Source organism: Molothrus aeneus, chromosome 4 (genome assembly GCF_037042795.1).
Source record: "Molothrus aeneus isolate 106 chromosome 4, BPBGC_Maene_1.0, whole genome shotgun sequence".
Classification (NCBI taxonomy): Eukaryota; Metazoa; Chordata; class Aves; order Passeriformes; family Icteridae; genus Molothrus; species Molothrus aeneus.
This window is the reverse complement of record NC_089649.1, coordinates 21,260,777-21,282,104: the sequence shown is the minus strand read 5'-3', so window position 1 is coordinate 21,282,104 and position 21,328 is coordinate 21,260,777. Positions and strand designations below refer to the sequence as shown.

At 38.0% G+C, this 21,328-nt stretch overlaps 1 protein-coding gene across 4 annotated transcripts in view; it reads right to left on the bottom strand.

The window, feature by feature from the left end:
- GRID2 (glutamate ionotropic receptor delta type subunit 2) overlaps window positions 1-21,328 on the bottom strand; it is a 684,189-nt gene that overhangs the window by 204,960 nt on the left and 457,901 nt on the right. For all 4 annotated transcript variants that reach the window (XR_010783485.1, XR_010783484.1, XM_066548056.1 and 1 more), the window contains exons 5-7: window positions 14,810-14,863; window positions 6,775-6,948; window positions 1,710-1,871 (exon numbers count right to left, since the gene is read on the bottom strand). Coding sequence is in view for 2 of the 4 variants with exons in the window: in XM_066548056.1 (XP_066404153.1) it covers window positions 1,710-1,871; window positions 6,775-6,948; window positions 14,810-14,863 (390 nt within the window). In the remaining 2 variants the exon portion in view is untranslated. The remainder of the gene's footprint in view (window positions 1-1,709; window positions 1,872-6,774; window positions 6,949-14,809; window positions 14,864-21,328) is intronic.

Sequence of the window (21,328 nt, the reverse complement as noted above, 5' to 3'; positions counted from 1 at the left end):
GCAGCCCCATTCCCAATTACCCCAAACTGTGTGCCCACAATTCCCCTTTTTAACCTTTTAAATAAATGCTAAGTTTACCATCTCTCCATAGAGCCCTTGTAGAAGAAATAGTAAACGTGGTAGAAGTATCTCTTGTGTAGGCTCTACTATCTCTGCAATGTGTCTGTGTACTGACCTTGATTCACTCCCTAAACTTATATTACATGTAGTTGTACAACTTTATAAGGTAACACACAAGAATACAGCTGTATAATTCCATCATTGCTTTGAGGGGTGTTATCTAACACAGGCTGAATGCAATGAGCAGGCACCCACTGAACTCTAGTATCTGTTGAGTGCACTTATGCTTATGAAATATAAACTTTTATACTTATGTCTAATCAAAGATTAATAGTTGTAATTTACAAACACAATATATATGTTTCACTACCAAACACACTATACTGAACAGAGCTACTCTCTCCCCAGCTCCCACTGTTGCTTTAATAACTTCTCTTGCTCTTCTTACAGTGTTTTTTGTGTTAGGTGGTCACTTTAAGCCTCTCTTGTCCTGCTCTGTTTTCTATTCTTTTAAAGTCTCATAGAGCAATCTCTAGGTGGTAGCCAAATCTACAGCTGTCTTGCCCACTTTTGACACTACATCCTATACTTTCTCCAGCTCCTTTCTATGTTCCAACACTAAAAGCAGTACTTGCATCTGTCTCAAAATCTTGTGACTTTTCCCACAGTAAAACACTACAAAGGGCATAGTTAGTGGTCTTAATGCCTTTTCTTTTCAACAAAGCTTCCTATGTAGATAAAACACTTATTTCCCACTATGTTCCTAGCAGCTTACTTGTACTCCAGGTGTCAAAATCAGTCTGGTCTGGACTAGGCAGTTTCTCCTTGCTGCTCTCAACACTACACTGGTCTCCATCTCAGGCTGTACCTCATCCTACAGCCCAATCCTGAATCATGTCAGGGTCACCATTATGTTACAGTTGAAACGGACACAATACAGAGGAACACCATGCCATTGCAGAAGGCTGCATGCATCTGTTCTTCTTGTTCTTTAGCCCAGCCTTTTATACCCTCATTGTCCATGCACCTGTGTGCCCTCTGCTCCCTTTGGTGATGGGTCAGTGCCCCTGGGCACTCCATGGCTCATTGCTGTCAATGCTGCTCACCTGCTGCTCACAGCTGCAGCCCACTGGGGATGAGGCTGGACACAGTTACAGGGACAGTTTTGCAGTGGCAGAATATAGCCTAGATAATTTAGGGGTTTCCTTACTCCCATTTCTATGATTTCACTTTATTAATGTCAAAGGCAGTGCAATGGCGAATTCCGCAGAACATTACCCAAGTGCAATTCTGCAATTTTTTCTCCTTTCTTTTGCAAACAAAAGAGTAAATTTATTTTCTTTACTTCCTAACCTGTGAAACTTCTTCAACAGTGACACATGTTCACCTTCGACAGTTTTTCTTCCTTGAGCATCCAACTGTTTTGGTAGTTTAGGTAAACATACTTATTGGTTTTATTTCAATATGATTATTATGACATGGAAAAAACCCAACCAGCCAAACAACCCAAGCCAAATAACAACTGCTTCCATTCAGGAACTGAATACATAAAAACTATACTGATAAGAGTAATATTCACCTCAGGAGGAAATACTGCCTAATGTCAGTATTTTAGAAATCAAAGATGAGGAAACACAGGGAAAAAGTACCTTTTTGATGGTTTCCAGCATTGATCGCCCTCCTTGCCAGGGTTTAGAGTTCTTCCTGATGCAGGTGAGGCTGGCCATGCTGTGCCACTTCCTGTCCTCCAGCTTCTTATGAAACGCATTTGCCAGCAGAAGGACAGTGTCATATATATACAGGTTTGAAATCTGTGAAGAGATCAAAAGGGAAGCATTAACATAGCTATTTGTAGTATCCTCCTAGCAGCCAGAATTTATCATTTGTTTTGCCTCACCCATAATCCTCTGGTAATTAAATACTTTATTTAGTTTTAAGAAGAATCTGTGAGAGGCAAAATGTCACACATTTTGGCTTTGGTAAAACCTGCAGCTGGGGGCTGTAATGCTAAAAGTGATAAACACTAAACAAACTACACACACATGAGAAGTCCAGGCAGCCCAACCCTTGGCACAGCTCAACTTGCCAGATTTACAGCTCTACTTATGACCATAAACAGACTTTTTATTTTTAACCAGTTCCTTATGAGACTCAATTTTTCAGCCACCAGATATTTGGACACCATCAAATTATATCTTCAAGGCTATTTTGTTCTTTTGAAAAGCAGAAACTCTGCAAATTTGGAATAGATTTTGTTGTGTTATTTTGCTCCTGATTTGTGCAGTCAATTCTGGTTGACACTTCCTGGCATGAAATAAGACTCAATGAAATTCTTGTCAGTGTGCAATTGCATGTTGATTCTGCAATTTATAGTGTTTTCTGTCAGAGTGTTTGACATCGGCTGCTAATTGCTTGCAGGACAAAACTGTTACAGAGTACATGTGTGTATGTTTCACTGTGAGCACAGACGCATACAGTGTGAGGAAGTTCTTGTTTGGGATAAAAAGCAGAACAGTGGAATTCAAGAAGAGGAATCACTTGTGTGCCCCTTCCACTTAACCATGTTTTAGTTCTGTGTACATGCTTTAAACACACACAGTGCAAAGTCAGATGTGAAAGACACAATTAAAAGTAAGGGAACAGAAGCTCAGGACTCATGAACACTTCTGAAACAAGTAATTTACACTATAGTTTTACATCAGTCTTTGCTGTCCTCAGATGGCAGGAACATTTAAGTTACTGACAGTATCGTAAAAAGAAACCTCAGCTGTCCTGAACAGAGGTTCTCATGAAGAAAAATTATGTTCAGAAATGAAAAGGACTTTTGGGAATATTATTTTTAGATAACCTATTGGTCATCTAAAGTTATTGAGGGAAACACAGTTTCCTCAGGTGCATGATAAAGGGCTCTGTAGAACATTCTTAGTGCCTGACAGCAAATTAGCCTGTGGCAATTTGAGGCAAGGTTGCGGTTGCTGGGATTTTTTCTCCATCAGTCACAGACAAGTCAAAAGACATTTCCTCAGATTTGTGGAATTTGTTGGCTGCTCTCTGTAAGGGTTTTTTACACAGCTATAGGTAGTGTGCTTAAAGTTTGAAAAGAAGGAAGAAGCTTACAAATGGAAAGTATGGAAATTTAGTAGCCCTAGTCTGCTTTTTAAATCTATCCAAAGCCTGGGAAAGCCCTGCAGCTATTGGGAGGGGGGGTATATGGCAAGGAAGCACAATAATGCTGAAGATCTGAGATTGGCAAATTCACATATCCCCTTAAAAAGGGGGAAAAAGTTAAAAACACCAAAAAACTCTCTTCCTGCCTAATTAGTCCTCTCAACATAACATTTTTTAATGTTTTTATTTCCTTTTTTAAATCCCATCTTTATGCTGGCTTTGCTTGTGTCATCCACTAACTGCTCTGTTAGTGGCAGAGATGCACAGAACCTGTGATCCTTAGTGCCCTTTTTTCTTTAAATGATCCTTCATGGTGTCTTTCTTCTAAAGAAGGTGCTTCTTTATTCTTACTTGAGCTCCTCTTGTGGCTGTGATCATTTCTATTTTGGTATGCACCCAGGAACAAAATCTACTTTCTTCAGATGCACAGGCCGGGCATCATTGTGCATGGCAGGATTAAAAGCATGGATTGAGGATCTGGGCCCAGGTTAATCAAGCATTTTAAAAACAACTGGGATGATTTGCCTGCATCTTGTAAACCTACAAAGAATTCAAAGCATTCAGCTAAAACTGTGTTTCTCCAATGAAGTCAGCACCAGAGGGACATTTGTTGGAATAGGGAAGGGAGGAAGTATCACTGGGCTGTGAGGCAAGCTTTTTTCTATACAAGTCTTTGCCAAAGGAAAAAAAAAAACAAAACACACCACCTCTGGAGAGCAGAGGGAATAAGGTCACTCATGAGACTAAATTGGTACATGAAGGGCTGTGGACACCAAGTCATCATTTCCCAACAAAAGGACATTGCTTTCAAGGTAACTTCTGTAACCTACTACCATGGGAATAGAAGACAATGTCACAGTTCATGAGGAAGGATGCACTCACTAATCTAAGAGTAATATAGCTGGGCCTTCATCAAGCATTAATAGGGCTCAGGAGGACAGAGTTCAGCAGTTATTAAGCATTGTTAGTCCTTCACTAATGGTTGAGCTTAACATGTACTGCAATCAATCACTGATAATGCAATGATAAAGACCCTACAATTAATTCCTGTTTCTCAAAATCACCCTTCCCTGTCACTTCCAGAAGTATGCTTCGTTAATATCTGTCCTGATGAACAGAAGGGGGTTGTAATTTAAAGTCACTTTACACCTTTATTAATTTCCCACATAAATTTACTGGGGCATTTAATGCACTGCCTGGTGTCCATTACTAATCCTTTATGTATTCTGTTAGGCTAAGGGCTGGACACTTGCATTACCAAGAAGTATTTAACTGCATAACCTGCTGTTAAAGCAATTTAAAATTCAGATATGATTATTTTATCCAGAGTGTGGAAGAAAGGTACTTAGCATCAGATTAAGGATGAAGGATTAATCTGGAGTATCAGTGTTTATTTTATGTATACCTATAATACTGCACATAATTTTTAGATAAAAGGATTGCAGTACTAAATTCTTCTGTCAATGCAGCTTTTAAATTTCTGCCTTCAAAATGAAACAAATTTATAGAATTTGTTTCAATTAGGCCAGTTCCAAAGACACAGTGAGACATTTTCACCAGAATATTTTTCAGCGTTTTAATAAAGATACTGAAAAAAAATTAATTATTCCCACAGACTTTAGGGGGAGTAATTCAGAAAAAAATAAATAAATAAATTCACCCTTATAATTTCCAGAGAATGTTTCTGATTAGTCACACTTCGATGTCATTAAAAAAAAAAAGCTTTAGTAATTTCAATTTATAAACTGTTCCAGCTCCCCACTGGATTAGAAACTAATTTATAATATTGTTGGGTAGAACAAAGAAGCAGCAAACAAACCCCACAGCTACTCAAAGGACTGTGCATCATACGAAGGCACAGGGGAAATTGTGTCAGAGTTTTCCTTCCTTTCAGTTTATAATGTTGTCTCACTCAGCTAAAATAATGAAGTACAGCCATCTCAGGGAAAGCATGCAAAAACAACTCAGCTGCACAAAACAGTTAAACCAATCCAGCTTCCATCATTCCTTTGAACCAAAATATTAGGAAAGCTTCCAGTAGGAACATTGTAGCTCTCCAAGCTATAGGTAGATCAGGACACACAGGTTAAGGTATAAGATCCAATCTAAAAAATTAAAGGGAATTTTCCAGTTTATCAAGACTAAGCTTTGAATTCTAGAACTTATCTTTCCTGGATTCACACAACCACTGAAGTGAAAATAAAAGTGAAGTTGAAGAGAAAGACAAATCAAAATGTAAAGCATCCCACAGACATGTGGCTCTTGTTTTCTGCCTTGCTGTAGTCAGGAGCTTTGTTCATGAGAACTGCTCTTTGCACTCTCTGACTCCTGCATCTGATCACGCTCTCAGCTTGAACACACTGTCCCTAGACTGCCAAAGTTCCCCCAGGACCATGCTGCCATGACAGAATGGCACAGCCTAAAGGATTTTTGCACTTCTGAAACAGTCTGTAGATATATCCTAAGCATCAATGGGCATCACACAGCCCTGCTTGCTTTGAGAACTCTAATAGGATCACTGTGTTCTCTGCTACAGCCAGTTTTTCATGTCATCAATAATTGCTGGCTGGCTGTTTTGTGAACTAAAATTAGTGACACAAAGGCCCTTACAACTAATCTAAAAGAGGACAAGACTATCCACACTTTGTCCCTTACATTTTTTCATTTTAAACATACACTCTTGAAGACCTCCCTATTTTCCTCCCATTGTTTTCTCTCATTCTTCGCTTTCAGAATCATCTGGTTGCTGCTTTTAGCTGCTGGGTCAGATAACCTCCTCCCTCCACTGCTAAAAAAAATAATATGTAGCCATCTTTCCACAATTGCAGAAATGTTCACAGAAAAAAAACCCCCAAAAGTAAAATCAACATATTGAGCCAATTTCACATTCCTGATTTGCCTAAGCTTGGTCATGATGCAACCTAATGAGAGACACAGAGGACTTGTTCTTGGAAAAACTGTGTAAAGTCAGGAGGACAGGGATCCTGTTGCTGAATTCCTGTGGTAGGAACCCATTTAGTTTCATTGTAGTTTGTGATTAACAATACTGAAATTAAGGCCTCCTTGGAACTTTGACACAGATTTAGATGTAAACACCAAGGCACTTGAAAGAGATGATGTGGGTCTCCCAGGAGGACTTTCTTATCGACAACATATTTGAGGCTCAGAGAAGCACAGCAGCTCAGGAGATATTGACTACAGGGAGGAAATTCTTTTGGGCGCAATGACAAAAATTAAAATTGAGCAGGGCAACAAAATGACTACCCTACTACCTGAAGACCAGGTTGCTTTTTTGGATGTTTATCTCTATCTCATTTGGATGTTTATCTCAGGTTGCTCTTTGGATGTTTATAGGCAAGCTGTTGCTCCCTATCAGACACGTTCATTCCCTCCCCAACTCCAGGTGTTTCCCTGTCATGCCGTGAGCTATTAAACCACATGTCAGAGAGGACATGAAAAATAAGTTACAGTAAGCCCCTGGGGGAAAACTTGGAAGTTATCTAGAAAGACAGTTCCCAGGTGGGGATAGACTGGTGCATGAGCTACCTCCATGCTTTGGGAGAAAGGGTCCTTGGGATCACACAGTGATGAAGATATTCTGTGGTTGCCACGGAAACAGCGCTGGCTTATGTTTTGGGGGACTGGAAACGTCTGTCGGATAATCGTCAACCTCCCAATTGACCTTCTCACCAGCTCCTGCACATCCACATCATTTATTTCCTGAAAGAGAAGGCAAGGGAGAGGACATGCATCAGAGTCAAAATTCAGAAACATGACCACCAAATGATAAACAAAAAATAAACTGAGTGGACCAAGAGGCCTCTGATTGACACACAGCTATTGTCAAACTCCACCACAGCCTCAAAACCAATATGTGCATGCTCATTAACATAAGTGGTGGTATTCAAATACCACCCTAAACCGCAAAAGTTCAAAGTGTAAAGTGTACTGTGCTCAAACCTCAGCAAATACTTGTATTTTAATAGCTATTTCATTTGGGGTTTTCTCTGACCCTCCTTTTACCTCTTCTGATCTTATGTTTGAAACTGTTTCACAGCATCCTTGACAGATAATGTATAAATCAGTAGGAGGCCAGAGCATGATGTATTTCTGAGTGCAACACTGCTCAGGAGCAGTGAAGGTAGAGACAATGTTTCAGGCCTTAAGTGCTCATTTCCTAGATTCAGAGTATCAAGAAACTATAAACAATGCGCTAGTTAGAAATCATTTACCAAAAGGGCAAAGAAAATGCATAAGAGCATTCTAGGTATAAATGTGCTTGTTTATAGCAAGACCTAATTTAAAAGCAAATTTTTATTCCATAGTGTACCTACTAATGCTTACAGCTGAACACTCAGCTCTACAGACAAATACTTAAAAGAAAAAAATAGCTAAGTAAATCTACCAATATTAAGCTTGAAGTATTAACTTTAAGATAAGTTAGGGAAACCAGAAAAACATTTTTTACATAGCATAAATTCCTGCAGGTTGGGAACATGGTGTTTTACACTGTTGAAGTATGAGTCCCTCAGGGAAGTTGAATAAGAGGAACACAGCTCTCCCAAGCAACACCAACTGACTCCAACCTTCACATAAGAACTTGAACTTTAGTTAAACATGTTTTTTTTCCTGGTGATTCAAATAGCTGGCAGCTTTCAAGATAATTTTGCGTCTGTATTTTCCTGTAAAATTGTAGAAATAATCTAAAATGTGTACCATCTTTTTAACCAGGATCTCTTTCTCATCAAGCTGAACTGTCTGTCCATGAACTGTCTTAACTACAGAGGCTGATGCCCCAAACTTTCCAGACATTTAAAACTGTGGATATGCCCCAGGAAGGGAGGTGGATCAAGAGGGTCCTATTGGCAGCCTGCACTTAATATTCTCTTGCATACAACCACAGTTTATTGAATATTTTTTCATTTGTGTATTTATAGCTTTGTCATTTTTCAAAGGATATGGCACATCTGCATTGTTAATACCTGTAATGAAATGCCATCATTCTGCCTTAGCTCCCTGATCTATAACCATATTGAAGAATTCAGGAGACACCAGGATAGACTTGATCTCAATTTATGGAATCTTTCTTATGGAAATGAAGCCAAGCTTTTTGAAAAAGCAGCTATTTAAATGTTACAACAACCACCCCAGTTATTTTGGCTTTTTTTTTTTGCTGTTCCAGTATAATATCTTTTCATTATTTTGAAGGAACGACTTTGGACATACTTTGGACATTATTTTGAAGGAACTACTTTGGGTATTTCTTTCCCTTAAATTTTGAAAGAAATATATGTAAATTATAGCTTCTATTCTCTTGACTACAGTAAAAGTATTTTATTTGCCTTCACAGATTATCATAGTTTCTGAATTCATCTGTTATTAATGTTCTTTATGAAATTAGGGTTTTTTTCCTGCAAAGAGAAATAACATAGCGTCAGCTGTGTTCAGTGTAATATCTTGCATTTCTGGTCAATCAATTCTTAATGTACCACAGATAATGGCTTATCTCAGCTTAAGATGCTGTCTTTTCATTTAGCCTGTATAATTTCACTAGCTGTGAGGTAAAAAAAAAATATATATAATGCTATTTTAGCAAAATATATAATTTTTTATAACACTTTCAATATAACCATAAAGGAGAGCTGAAGAAACTTTTTATCTTGATTTTAAATTATATATTTTCTCAGAGGATTTAAAAAAGTTTGCCTGGTTTCATTACGCAGTATATCCAAACTGTAACACCAAGATTATTAGACTCGCTCTAATAATGTAAAAACAGACACCTGGATAGCCACATTATATTGCCAAGAATACTTTAAAAGAGATTTTGACTTTCAAATCCTCAAGCATTTATCTTTCCTGCCATAAAAGTGTATCTATGTTTTCTGTATTCAGCACTTTTTGGTGCATTTTGGATAGAATGTTCTCATTTTATTTTATCTCTAGGTTACTACCTCATGTCATTATACATCACCTGGGAAATAATAACAGAATTGAAACACCAAAGCCATTCTGTGTGGTGGCCAAGGAGGTACATACATCTATAGATTAGTGACAGCTATTATTTTAAATGCTCATTATACCATAAATCCAGATTTTAGATTGACAACAAAGCAATGCCATGCAACCCCAAATTCAACATTAGTCATTTGCTATGTATTTCTTTGTCATTTTCTAAATACTTGGCATTGACTGAGTGACAAGCCTTTTATATAATGACTCTCCAATATCATCTCTCATTCTTGAATTTTGGATCTGACTTAAGAAAACTATATAAAGCAACTATTGTATGAGAGGAAACAATTTTCATTTGCACTTCAAAGGAGGATACAGTGTAACAATATAAGGGCAGCAGATGAAATGTTATACAAGCGTTGAATGTCAAAAAAATTAGAAAGTTGGCCAAGTTGAACTGAGTTGGCACCTGAATAAATTTAGGCTAGGTTATGCGAGGTTGTTTTTCTTTTTTCTTTTTTTTTGTGTTTTTTTGTTTATTTGTTTTCCTTTTTTTAAAATTTTTTAATTTTTTACATAAAAATTCAATTTATACTTCCAAGCCTTTGTTTTGCTGGTCTGAACATGGAATTATGGAAAGACTGTCCTGCCACAAATGGAACAAAGATAAAATTAGATGTACATTTCATCTAAGCAGGCAAATAAATAAGGAAAAAAATGTGGATTTAAATTAACAACTTTTTATAGATTGATTAGGAAACAAGACCTGAAGAGGATCATCTTGACATATAAAGCACGACTCCAATGGGGATGAAGACTACATACTGGACATCAAATATTTGTCCCATTATTTTAAGATAAGCAGCCCGGGTAGAGACTTAGTATTTACCACAGAGCAATTGTACCAGCAGTGAGACACATGGAGGGGAAGAATTTATTTACCTGCTCCTGTATTAAGCAGCAAACAAAGGCAAAAAAATACCTTTTCTAATGAAAACATCTTAACTTTGGGCCACAAAGATGGTTCCAGTATTTATAATAAAGGGGACATGCACTATTTTCCAGTGCATACCAGGACTTCATCAAAGAGAATCCTGACACTCAGAGAGGAGAGTGTTCCTTCCTTATCCAAAAGTCAGCAGAGGAAAAAAGGGTGGCTTAAGGCCTCTAGGCTGCCACTGCCCACACCAGAGAACATTTGTGCCCTTCCCAAATTTCTCAGCACTTTCTAAAAAGAAGTTGAGGTAAAAGCATGGCTGGATGAACTTCCAAGAGGTTACTCCAAAAGCAGATTTTGAACTGCATCATCACTTGCTCCTATGTATCTCCCTTATGGTTTTTAGGCTTTGCAGAAAAGGATGAATAAAACCTGACAGGACAAGGAGAAACTAATTTTTAGCTTTCACAGAGAAAAAATCCAAGATGTTGGAGAAAGCAGGGTTCTCTCCATCTGTGCATCAGCTGTCACTAATGCCAGGAGCTGGCAACTTGGTTGCCCACCTGATCCAAAGAGGGTGTCATTTCACACAGGCCCACCAACCCGGTGGAAAATGTAAGGGTTCAGCTGAAGCTCTAATGCTATTATCAATCATTATCCATATGAAAATGTTCAATATAAATGAGCTCCTGGAACTGAGCTGTGGTTATAGGACCTGATCTAACGGCTTGAGCTTGAAGCATGGTTATGCTCTACACGCCTACTCATGGTGGAGTGCATTGGGCTTCAAACATGATGAACAAGATGAATACGTGGGCCAAGGACAAGCCCTCTCCTAGGAAACAGTCTTCATCAAAAAGAATACAACCTTTGAATACGACCTTTTAGGTCCCCCAGTCCTCTCTTGTGCTGCGCTAGGCAAACCTGTTGGACCTTTTCCCATAAATTGGTCTTTAAAAGAGTCTGGAGGTTTTTTTCATTCTTTCATCAAGCAGGAGTTTTTCCAGACTCTGGTGCCTCTGGTAATTAGAAACATTTTAACAACTTTTGACCTCAGTTTACTCACGCACAAATTGAACTCATTTGTTCTTGTGTCAACCTTGTCCTTTGGCTCTCGACAATGATGCATTTATTCACATTCTGTAAGTGTTTATAAACAGAGAGCACATCCTCTTTTAGTCTTTGTTCCAACCAAGCCAACTTTTCCCCTTTCCTCTAACACAAATCAGCTTTCCTGTGCACTCATTCCATTCTGATTCTAATAGATCTGGTCATAACTGACCGCATTATGGCAGATGAAATCCAAACAATCCTTTGTAAAGTAGCATTAATATTTTCACCTCTGTATTCCAACTCTAAGCAGTGGAAAGTGTTTGGGGCTGTCCTTAAGTAAACAATAGCAATAAGGAACTGGTGGCAGCCGTAGGTATTGCAAGGTAATAGTAAGGTAACCCTAAACGTTTTAACAAAGGAAAATGCTTGAGAGAGAAATTATTTAAAATGGAAAAAAAAGACATTTCTTGCATTTAAAAAGAGCAAGGTAAAGTGATAAAAATCATACAAATACCCCTTCTTCGGCTCCACTAAATAAAATCTAAGTTTACTGTACAGTTGTGAATTAAAAGTCATGAAAGAAATATCATTTTTTATCCTGGAATTTTGAAGCTGTATTTACTATTGTGCAGAGGAAATGAAGCAAGGAAAGACAGATAGACAGAGGGAGAGAGTGTGAGAAATCCATTCTCACATTTCGCTAAGGCATATTTGATCATGACTACATTCAAATCTATGATTGCTGAAAATTTTAAATAAAAAACTGTAACATCTGCTTTAAGGCCCTGAAGAAACAGGAACATTTATTTGGAGAGCATTTTCTCAGCTGACTATACTGATCAGAAGAGATTTGCATTATTTGCTATGGTCTAATACGATGCATTATGTTTTAGAAAATTATGAATTCTTTCATTTTATAGGAACAAACCCCCTCCTCCCACACTTACATTATGATACACACTCTTTAAGAAAATTTGCTGTATTGCATAAAGTAGCAAGTAATAGGACAATAAAAATTAAGGAACTCTTTGCAGGCATAACAGCATTTGAAGTGAGCAATTAAAATAGCAGATGTTACCTCACAAAGCCTAAGCAGATTCCTGATCACAAAACTGAAGTTGGCATTTGCTTCTGCATTACTATAGTTGGTAAGAAGGTTGTATTCCCTTGGCACAGTGATGGAAAAGGAAAGACAATTCCAACTTCTTTTGGTATCTCAAGGCAAGGAATTATTTGAATCGGATGCCCAATTTGCAGAACAACACATTTTCACTGTCATAGATCATTTTAGAATTTCAAATTAGGAGGCCAGAGAAGCAGTGTTACAGTTACTTATTTGACAGTGTCATTTAGCCAATATAGGCACTCAAGCACAGATGTCTAAGCTGTCACAAAAGATTCCCAGAAGCAAGAAAATGGGCAGAGCTCTGAGATCATCTCCCAGTCATATGGAGGTACTGTGGCCATCAGCAGGTAATGGATGACCACCTCAAACAGACTGGGACATAAAGATAGCTGGTTTATGTATCACACAGAAAGGGGGCCACAAAGCTCTGCATTTCCAAATCCTGCACTGCCAAATAGAGGCATTGCAATCTCGTTACTGAACTGGCAAAACATTGCAATAAGCAATTACCCAGCATCAAACACTCAGGAAACGTAGATTTCTCCTCTAATTTGAACATAGTGACGAGGAAAAATTGTGCAAAGCAGAACACTTGCTGTAGTATTATCTACCGATCTTATTTATTGCTAATATGATTTCTGCATCCACATAATATTGAAATTATTTGCATTTTTAAACAAACAGAGCTGGAAAGCTACCTCAGTACCCAATATGGATTTAGGTCCAGAAGCAGATTAAGCTGGGATAGCACTAAACATATTCACTTTCTCTGAAAGAGAAAAGAGGAATTACTGAATGAGATGCAGAGACTTTAATGACGATGGTTTAGAGCAGTTTGTTGGAATGAACTTAATCACAGCTTTCATCCTTTTCATATACAAGACTATCAAACTAAGAAGGGATGATGTACATTTCTCTGTGCAGATCATTCAGCTTTTCCTGCTGCTGGGACTGCAGCCCAGAGAAAGAGTTTTGGAGTGGAGAAGGCAGCTGAGTGGTAACCACTTTGATCGCTCTGCCATTTCATCTGCTGCAATGTGCAAATAACAATGCTTAAAAAGCAGGTTTCTTTTTTCTGTCATGGATACACTAATTTCTGAATAAAAAGCATAGAGAAAGCATATATGCTAGAAATGGACCCTCAGTCTTGTTTGGTATTTTTTGAGGGTGAAGGAGCTGAAACAGGTAAAAGCAAGCACCTTCTTTAGATCTTTTAGAAAGCATGTAACATTTAAAACAAAAAAAATCAATGGCAGTGTTTTTAACTTGAACAGCAAGCCAAAATCTGAGCTTTGTCTAAGAAACTGCCGTCCCATATACCGATTACAGAGGACAGCTTTAGATTCAGTTGATGCTCTTCTTAAAACACTCAGTGTTTACTCTGAAGTGAATTCTAGTTTATTCAGACATGAAAAAGAAAACATGTATGTTGTTCACAAGACCACCTGCAGATTAAAGCTGGGTTCTCTCCCAGCAAAGCCCCATTCAGTGCTGGAAAATACACACAGCACCAGTCAGGAGCAAGGCAGGGCCCAAACTAATGGTTATGCTGGACCTGGTTTGTTTACACAGCATTTCCAGAGACATACTTTTCTCCAAAAAAAATGGCTAAAAATCCACTGGTTTAGCAGAGCATACTAATGAAAATCCAATAATTAAGTATGAAAACAGAAGTGGATAGTAAATCCAGGTAGCATGACATGGAATTTACATGCAGTCTTTTATCCTGAGAACATACAGGAGTTGCATGATTAACATGTTAGGAGATAGTCATCTACTCAGGGCATCCAGCTATTTTCCACCTAAATTATTTTTCAAAAACCTGAATGCTGTCAAACCTGAACTGCAGTGTTCAATATTTCGTATACAAAACTATTTCACATATTGACTTATCATATTTTATCTGACAGACTTTCATGGAAGAACTTATTTCACAGTGTAAAAGCAGAATCTCAATTTAACTTACTGTTTTCCCTTTATGAACATTTATATATGACCTAATCCAGAAGTCTACCAAGGAGCCTCCCACTAATATCAACAGGTTTGGATATCAACCATCACAGAACATTTGGAGAGTTCATAAAGGAAATATGGGATTTTGTTATTATTATTATTTTTAATTTTATTATTGATAAAAAAAATCATCAAAATATAAACAAAATGCGAGGACTCCACCACAAAAGATTAGCTATTAAAAAAAGGCCTTAAAAATCCTGTGAAAACCATCAGCTCAATTGTGAACTCTTGAGATATTTAGAAATAAAGGGGTTTTTTTTCAATTTATTTTCCATTTATTCATAGAGGGACTTCCATTTAAAATAGGCAAGAAAAATCAGCAAAGTCCAAGAACCTGTCATTCTACTTTTATTAAGCAACATCTACTCCCTCAGTGTGCTTGAACTTTGTCATAGCTACTGCTTCCTGTTGGCAAAGGGAGAATCAGCATGAATATTGTCAGTAAGGATGAAAACAGGATTCATGGATCACAACAATGTTCACTTGACAGTTACCTCATTTATAATGATCCAGTGACAGTCAAAAGCAACCAAATTAGTCTCCACGACCTGAAACAGAGAACAAACCAGCTATCAGTCAGCTTGCTTGGGAAAGCCAGAAAAAAAAAAAATTAAATAGATGCTCTCTGCAAATGACAAAAACCAAAGCACATGCTCTCTAGAACTTTTGCTATTGAATTGAGGATAGAAAACCTTTAGCACCATGATGAAGAAGCATTTGTGTTATTGTTTGACTTGCCAATTAAACTTGGAAATACATTTCATTGCCAGCATCACAGGAAAGAATATGTTTCAGTTGACTGAGGAGAAAAATGAAAACATTTTTGCTTTAGCACTGTGTGTTGAGAGGAAGCAACAGAGAGCAAGGCAGAAAATGAATATCAAGTGACTTTTGTAAGATTTCTGTATTTGCTGCTTCTAAGGCTTTTCCAGTGTACACCTACTCTGAAAGCCTCTGAATTAAGGAAAAACAAAACAAACCCAAACCAAAAAACCCCACATCACAAATGCTAGAGTTCATGGAAGTGCAAAGAGCAGGAAGGAAAGGGTTCTCCTGAGAAAGCAGGCTGTCACAGGGATGATGAATTATAGCCTGTCTCAGGTTCCATGCACAGAAGGCCTCTCATCCTCCTCTCATACATCTTCTCCTTTCCTTTGCTGAAAATTTCTCCATGACCTGTCTTTTATGCTGGACTGAACATGTGCTTTCTAACTCATCTTTCACTCAGTCCTGTCCCTCCTTGAATCCATTACACTTTTGTGGCAAGTCACTTCTCAATCCACTTCACAGTGCAAATGAAGAGGATAAAAATACACTTGTTCTTCTTTTATTAGGTAGCAAAGAAATCATTGACAAAAGGGAGGCCAGAAACAAACTCTGGAAAAAGCTAGACACCCTAATTTTTTTTTCTGCATGAAATTGAATTAGGATTAACATGCAAATAGCTTTAAACATAAATTAATCCCAATTTATTCGTATAGTTACCATGCTCATCTTGATTCACAAATCAAAACCACTGGATACTTAAAACTGTATTGAAAGGGGCTGTATTGAGCCCCTTAAAAAAACACAAAGAAAAAACTCCAAAGAAAAACAGAAACAAATCTTGGGCTTGACAGTGTTTAAGTGTTCAATTAGATGCCTAGTGCTGGCCTCTTATTACTGGGACCATTGGCTTTTAATGACAACCAACAGAAAAAGCACTTGCCAAGGATGGTGGCAATTTATACTGTGCCATGTCCAAAGGAGAACAATTTAACTGGCCACAAATCTTAAGAGCATCGAAAAAACTCACACTGATAAACCTCATTATTAATTCAAAGGCTATTAGAACTGGGGTCACTGCTTGTTTAGCAGAATGCTAAGGCAAGATTGGAAATTCTGATCTGGAGAGACCTGGTTGAGGGGAAAGCAGGAGCAGCAGGGTATGACTGATTGCTTATTTGAAACTCTCCCAGCACCGATCAGAAATCAGGGGGATTAGCAGGCATAGCTGCTAATGGAAAACTTCAGTTTTCTGGAAAACTTCAATAGCATTAGCAGGAATCAGAGTCCTTAACTTATGTGGAGATCAATAGGTAAAATCAACATGATATTTGGGTGTGTTGCTTTGACATTTTCTTGCATTCTCCACTGCAGGTGTTCCCACAGCACATAGAAAAGGACAGAAACTGAGTAACTGTGATAGGAGGCAGCACAACAGACTGAGCCAGGAGGTTTGAACTGGAACATGGCTGTTCTGATCAGATTGCTCATAACAAACCAGTTGGAATACAAACACACCCAGGAACCAAAAAAGGTCAAAAGAGGACAGAGTAGTAACAAAATTCTCAATGAAGCATTTGCTCCTTACATAAACTTTCAAAGCATAGAAAGTTTATCCCATTTACAACATAAGCTGTCATTTAATTTTTCCATAAAACAGAACAAACCAAAGCCTTACTAAAGCAGGAACAATTCTGCTAGTCAATCTACATACAGTTCTGCTGAAAGCAAGCAGAATTAAACACAAAAAATAAAAAAGAAAAAAAGGCAGCACAGTCAGCATGTTTTCTCATTTCTTGTCAGGTTCCTAGCAACTTTGTCCTTCCTAACTTTTGGCTCTGGGATGTCCTTCCGGGAACGTCTGCCCTGCTGTAACTGCTGTGCTCAAGCTGAGGTCTCCTAAGGTTCCTGTGGCTCCAAGGCAATCTGCCAGTGACACCCTCGAGTCAAGTCTCCCAGTGGTGGTAGGAAAATGACAATAACTGTGTTTCACAAAGGGCTCCTAAGCTTTTTCTCTGCTTCCAAATGGCAGTCAACCAAAAATTCAGATTTAGGGAATCCACAAAATGAAAATCCACATTTTCTGTTTACTTCTCATTAATGTGTTACAAGTGAGCCAGATAACTTTGTGCCTGAAGCTTCAGCTGATCAGATTTTCGTGTATTGTATCTCCCATTTTTGTTTCAGTTCATTTAGTTTCTTAATAAGTATTTGCTTTGGAATACCTACTTTTTCTAGCATAGAATGTCTTTTCAACTGAATATGGTCTTAAGTGTCACTGGTTTTATTATGTAAAGCTCACAGACCACTTAAGCCAGTCACTGGTGGAGGCTGACTGGTCTCACAAGTCACTCACATTATTTCAAACTCAGGGTACCTGTGACAGATTTATCCACAATTTTCAAATAACAAGAGGAAATTAACCCACTTTTTAGTTACAGTTGAAACTCCTCAGCAGAAAGATCATGTTTTATCCATTCAAGTTTATGCGTTCATGAATCTACTCAATACTAAAAACATCTTCAAAAAGCATATGTCAAATTGGAACTTGTAGTTCACTCAGAGACACTCAAACCAACATATTCTAAGTTTAGATGGGCTGCAAATAGCCCCTGGTTTAAAAATTCACTTTACCTTTCAGTCTTCTAGAAGCTGCTTTTTGGTATTTTTCTTAGCCCATCTACTCAAAGCTTGTTCTGGCATTGACAGTCACTTAATGTGACTGTCACTGATAATGCCCTGGGAAAGTTGCTAGATTTTAAGATCGATTTACATCTGAACTGGGACTCAGCATTAGGCTGAGATTTCAAGGCCTTATTTTCATCCCTGGGTCATTCAGCTTCATCTCTCTCAAAAGAGCTGTTCATTTCAGCAGCACCAAAATGCTTTATCTCAGTCTCTTCCTTTCATCTCTTCTGCTAGCATGGCCTTTATTGTCCATTCAATTGACCTTAAAGTGCACATTCTGTCTGTAGGAATTGCAGGACACTATAATGTTATCATCATCATTAATAACCTTCCCAGATTTTCCAATTATTGTGCTCCTTATGTTTTCCAGTGTATATAAATGCACTGGCACATCCACTGTTTTACAAAAAAAAAAAAAAAAAATGCAATACTATGCACACCTTCAGTTTTGATGCCTGAGGGAAAAAGTTGCTCAATCCTAGAGTTTTCTTGAAATTCTAAGAGTAATCATATGCATAACCTTACCATCAGAAGATTATCTCCATCAGCAGCTATTAAGCACTAGTCTGCAAGTAGAAGACTATAATAAATCAGTTTTAAACCCCCCAAACCATCTAAAATCAGCAGTGACACAACCTAGATCCAATTATTCATCAGTACAGCAGTCATTACTTGCACACAGCAGGCCTTTACAGCCATGACACAATGTTCCAGAATGCCCTTGTCTATCTCCTGCATTTGCCATTCTCTTTACTTTAAAAAGCCATTGCATTTTCACATAGAAGGGATGATAACAAATAAGAGTGAAGTGAAAAAAAACCTAAAAGAGCACAGCTAGGTCTGCTTAAAATTGACCATAACCTTAAAAGCACACACAGCAGAAGTATTAAAGGCAGTATTGCAGCAGATTTCTATGCCTAATATGCTCAGAATTGTAAAACAAGTATTTTTTTATCTGAGTGATGATCTTTTTCTGGTTGAAATTCATATCTGCATGCATATCAAGTGAGCTGGCATGATCTTGTGCTCTGTGCCAGGGAAAAATGAATGTAGAGAATAATGCAAGTGCATAAGGGCAGTAATGAAAAAGAAATCTGAAATCCTGTATTTTAGAAGCAGTAAAACAACTTGATTGGGGTGTGTAGGAGGTTGGGGCTTCAAGACCTCAAGCATTTGAATACAATGCAAGTTTCAGATTCATCACTGGTTCTACTGGCTCTGTGACAGGAAGCAGTGCTGTTCCCTCCCAAAAGGTAAGGGTCAGATTGGAAATCTCCATACAAGACAGAAGGCAGGTGAACCTATTGTTTATGCAGCCCACCTCTTAAGCTAAAACTGAGAAAAACTGGACTGTACATTCCTACTGAGGGATGAACACCAAAATTCTACAAAGATATTAAATTGAGGAAAGTTGACACTTTCTAAAATAAAGAAAACCATGTACCTATTTGAAAAATTGTCATTCCACACATCCTCTAGGGGAAATCATACAAGCCGCGGGTTAATAAACATCCAAAGCTATAGGTCAATGCAAAAAGCTCTCTGAAGCTAAGCAGAGCTGCTAGCCAGGAGAGCATTAGGAGAAAATATCATATATCCCTACCCTGCTCCTTTAGGCATTCAAGCCACCTTTGGAGTTAGACACTTGAGTCTAACCCAAAACAGCTACCTTTGAGCTTCTAAATATAAGTTGATTTCTTAACTGTGATGAATGGGTCTACCAGTAGCTAAAGGAAGCAGAATTTATTAATTCTGTATTGACTGTTCTGCAGTTCAGACCATATTTATTTACTAAAAGGGAAATTTTTGAAAGAATACCCCAATCCAAAAAAGCATTTTGCACTTTGGAGGTGCCATCTCTGCTATTCCATTGAGTACCTCCACTTGCAAGCAGAACTCCAGGGTGAACTGGGGAGCCGTGTTTAAGTTTAATGCCCATTACCATTGACTCCTTCCTGTCTCAGACAGCTAAATCAGTGTCAGAAAACAAGCAGAGGACAGCCTATTAACCAACTTCTTCAGAAAGCTACTCTTCTGAATTCAGCATTTTTTCATCTATGGACTGTTGGTATTCAATTATTTATAATGCCATATCACATAATTCTCCATTACTAAGATTCAAAGCCGCAAGTTAGCATGCCAGTTCTGAAATAGACCTTATGAAACTGTGGAAAAGCTGAAAAAGAAAATAACTCTCTACTCACTCAGCCCCTTTTCAGACACAGAGAGTTCACACTTGATTATAAGAAAACATTGCCATTAGTTGTATAAATCCTTGAAAAGGATTTATTAGTTGCACGAAAGGATACAGCCTGTCAAGTATGCAGTGCTATTCATGCACAGTCACAGAAATCCACAGCAACAGATACAAAAGATGATTCTTAACATCTTTGTAACTTTAGAAATATGTTCATGTCAAGCTCTAGCAGTTCTCCTAACACCCTATTAAAATAAATCAAACTCATGCTTCATGAGGAAGGTGTTCCACTTAGTGAAATACAGATGCTATTGAACTGATGAGCACGAGCACAGATGAAACAGAAACTAATTTTCTTTTTCTAAAGAATTCAACTACATACTGAGGGAGATTTAGCAGAGTGCACAAAAACGCTGCCAAGATGACAAGTGATGAGCAAGGACAAATCATCTGTCATTGGCAGCAACTCCAGAACTTCTGAATCTTTGGAAGAGCTTGACAATTTGTCATAACTATTTCTATTGTTCACACTCAAACCTTTAAATGGCCTAAATGCAAGACAATCTAAAGCAAGTAAAGCAGCTGTAGTGCCAGCATGAAAACTTTTCCCATGTGCAGTAGTAAGCAAGAAAGAAAAAAGGCTTTTTGTCAAAAAACCCCAAGTCATTTAATGAAAAATGACATCAGAAATTATCTACATCACTTCTTTCTTGCAGATATGGGCCCACAAGTGTGGGCAAAAACTGCAAGATACAGATCATAAAGGAAAACCATTCCTTTCATTTAATGGAAAATTACATCAAAAATTACCTACATCACTTCTTTCTTATAGCTATGTACTCAGAAGTGTGGGCAAAAACTGCAAGATACAGATCATAAAGGAAGATCATTCCTTTCCTTCAAAGGAAATACAGGAAAACCATTTGGATTTTCAAAATTTAGCCCCACACATATGCGACTAGTCAGACAAGCTTGCAAACACCCAAGGAAGCAGTAATGTTGCATATAAGCAAAGATCCTTACAGGACCAGGCCATCTCAGGTATCTCCTGTTCGAAACACAGAGGAGAGTTCCCTGGCTCCTGGTGTACCTGTGCTACAGCTGGGACTGCTCTGTGACAAGGCACCCAGAGGCCAGGGCTCCCTTCTCAAAATGTTGAAGGGAACTGTCTTGAACTAGAGCTTGCTTTCCTGTTAACTTTCTGCTCCACCAGTACCTGCAGTACTGACTGTGAATCTTTTTGCTGGACCACCGCAGAGCAAACCTCACTTTCCATTTGATTCTTTTTTTCACAAAAGCCAACAAGATGGCATTACATAGCCCATTGCTCTGGGAATGGCTGATATTGGAATAATTTATAAAG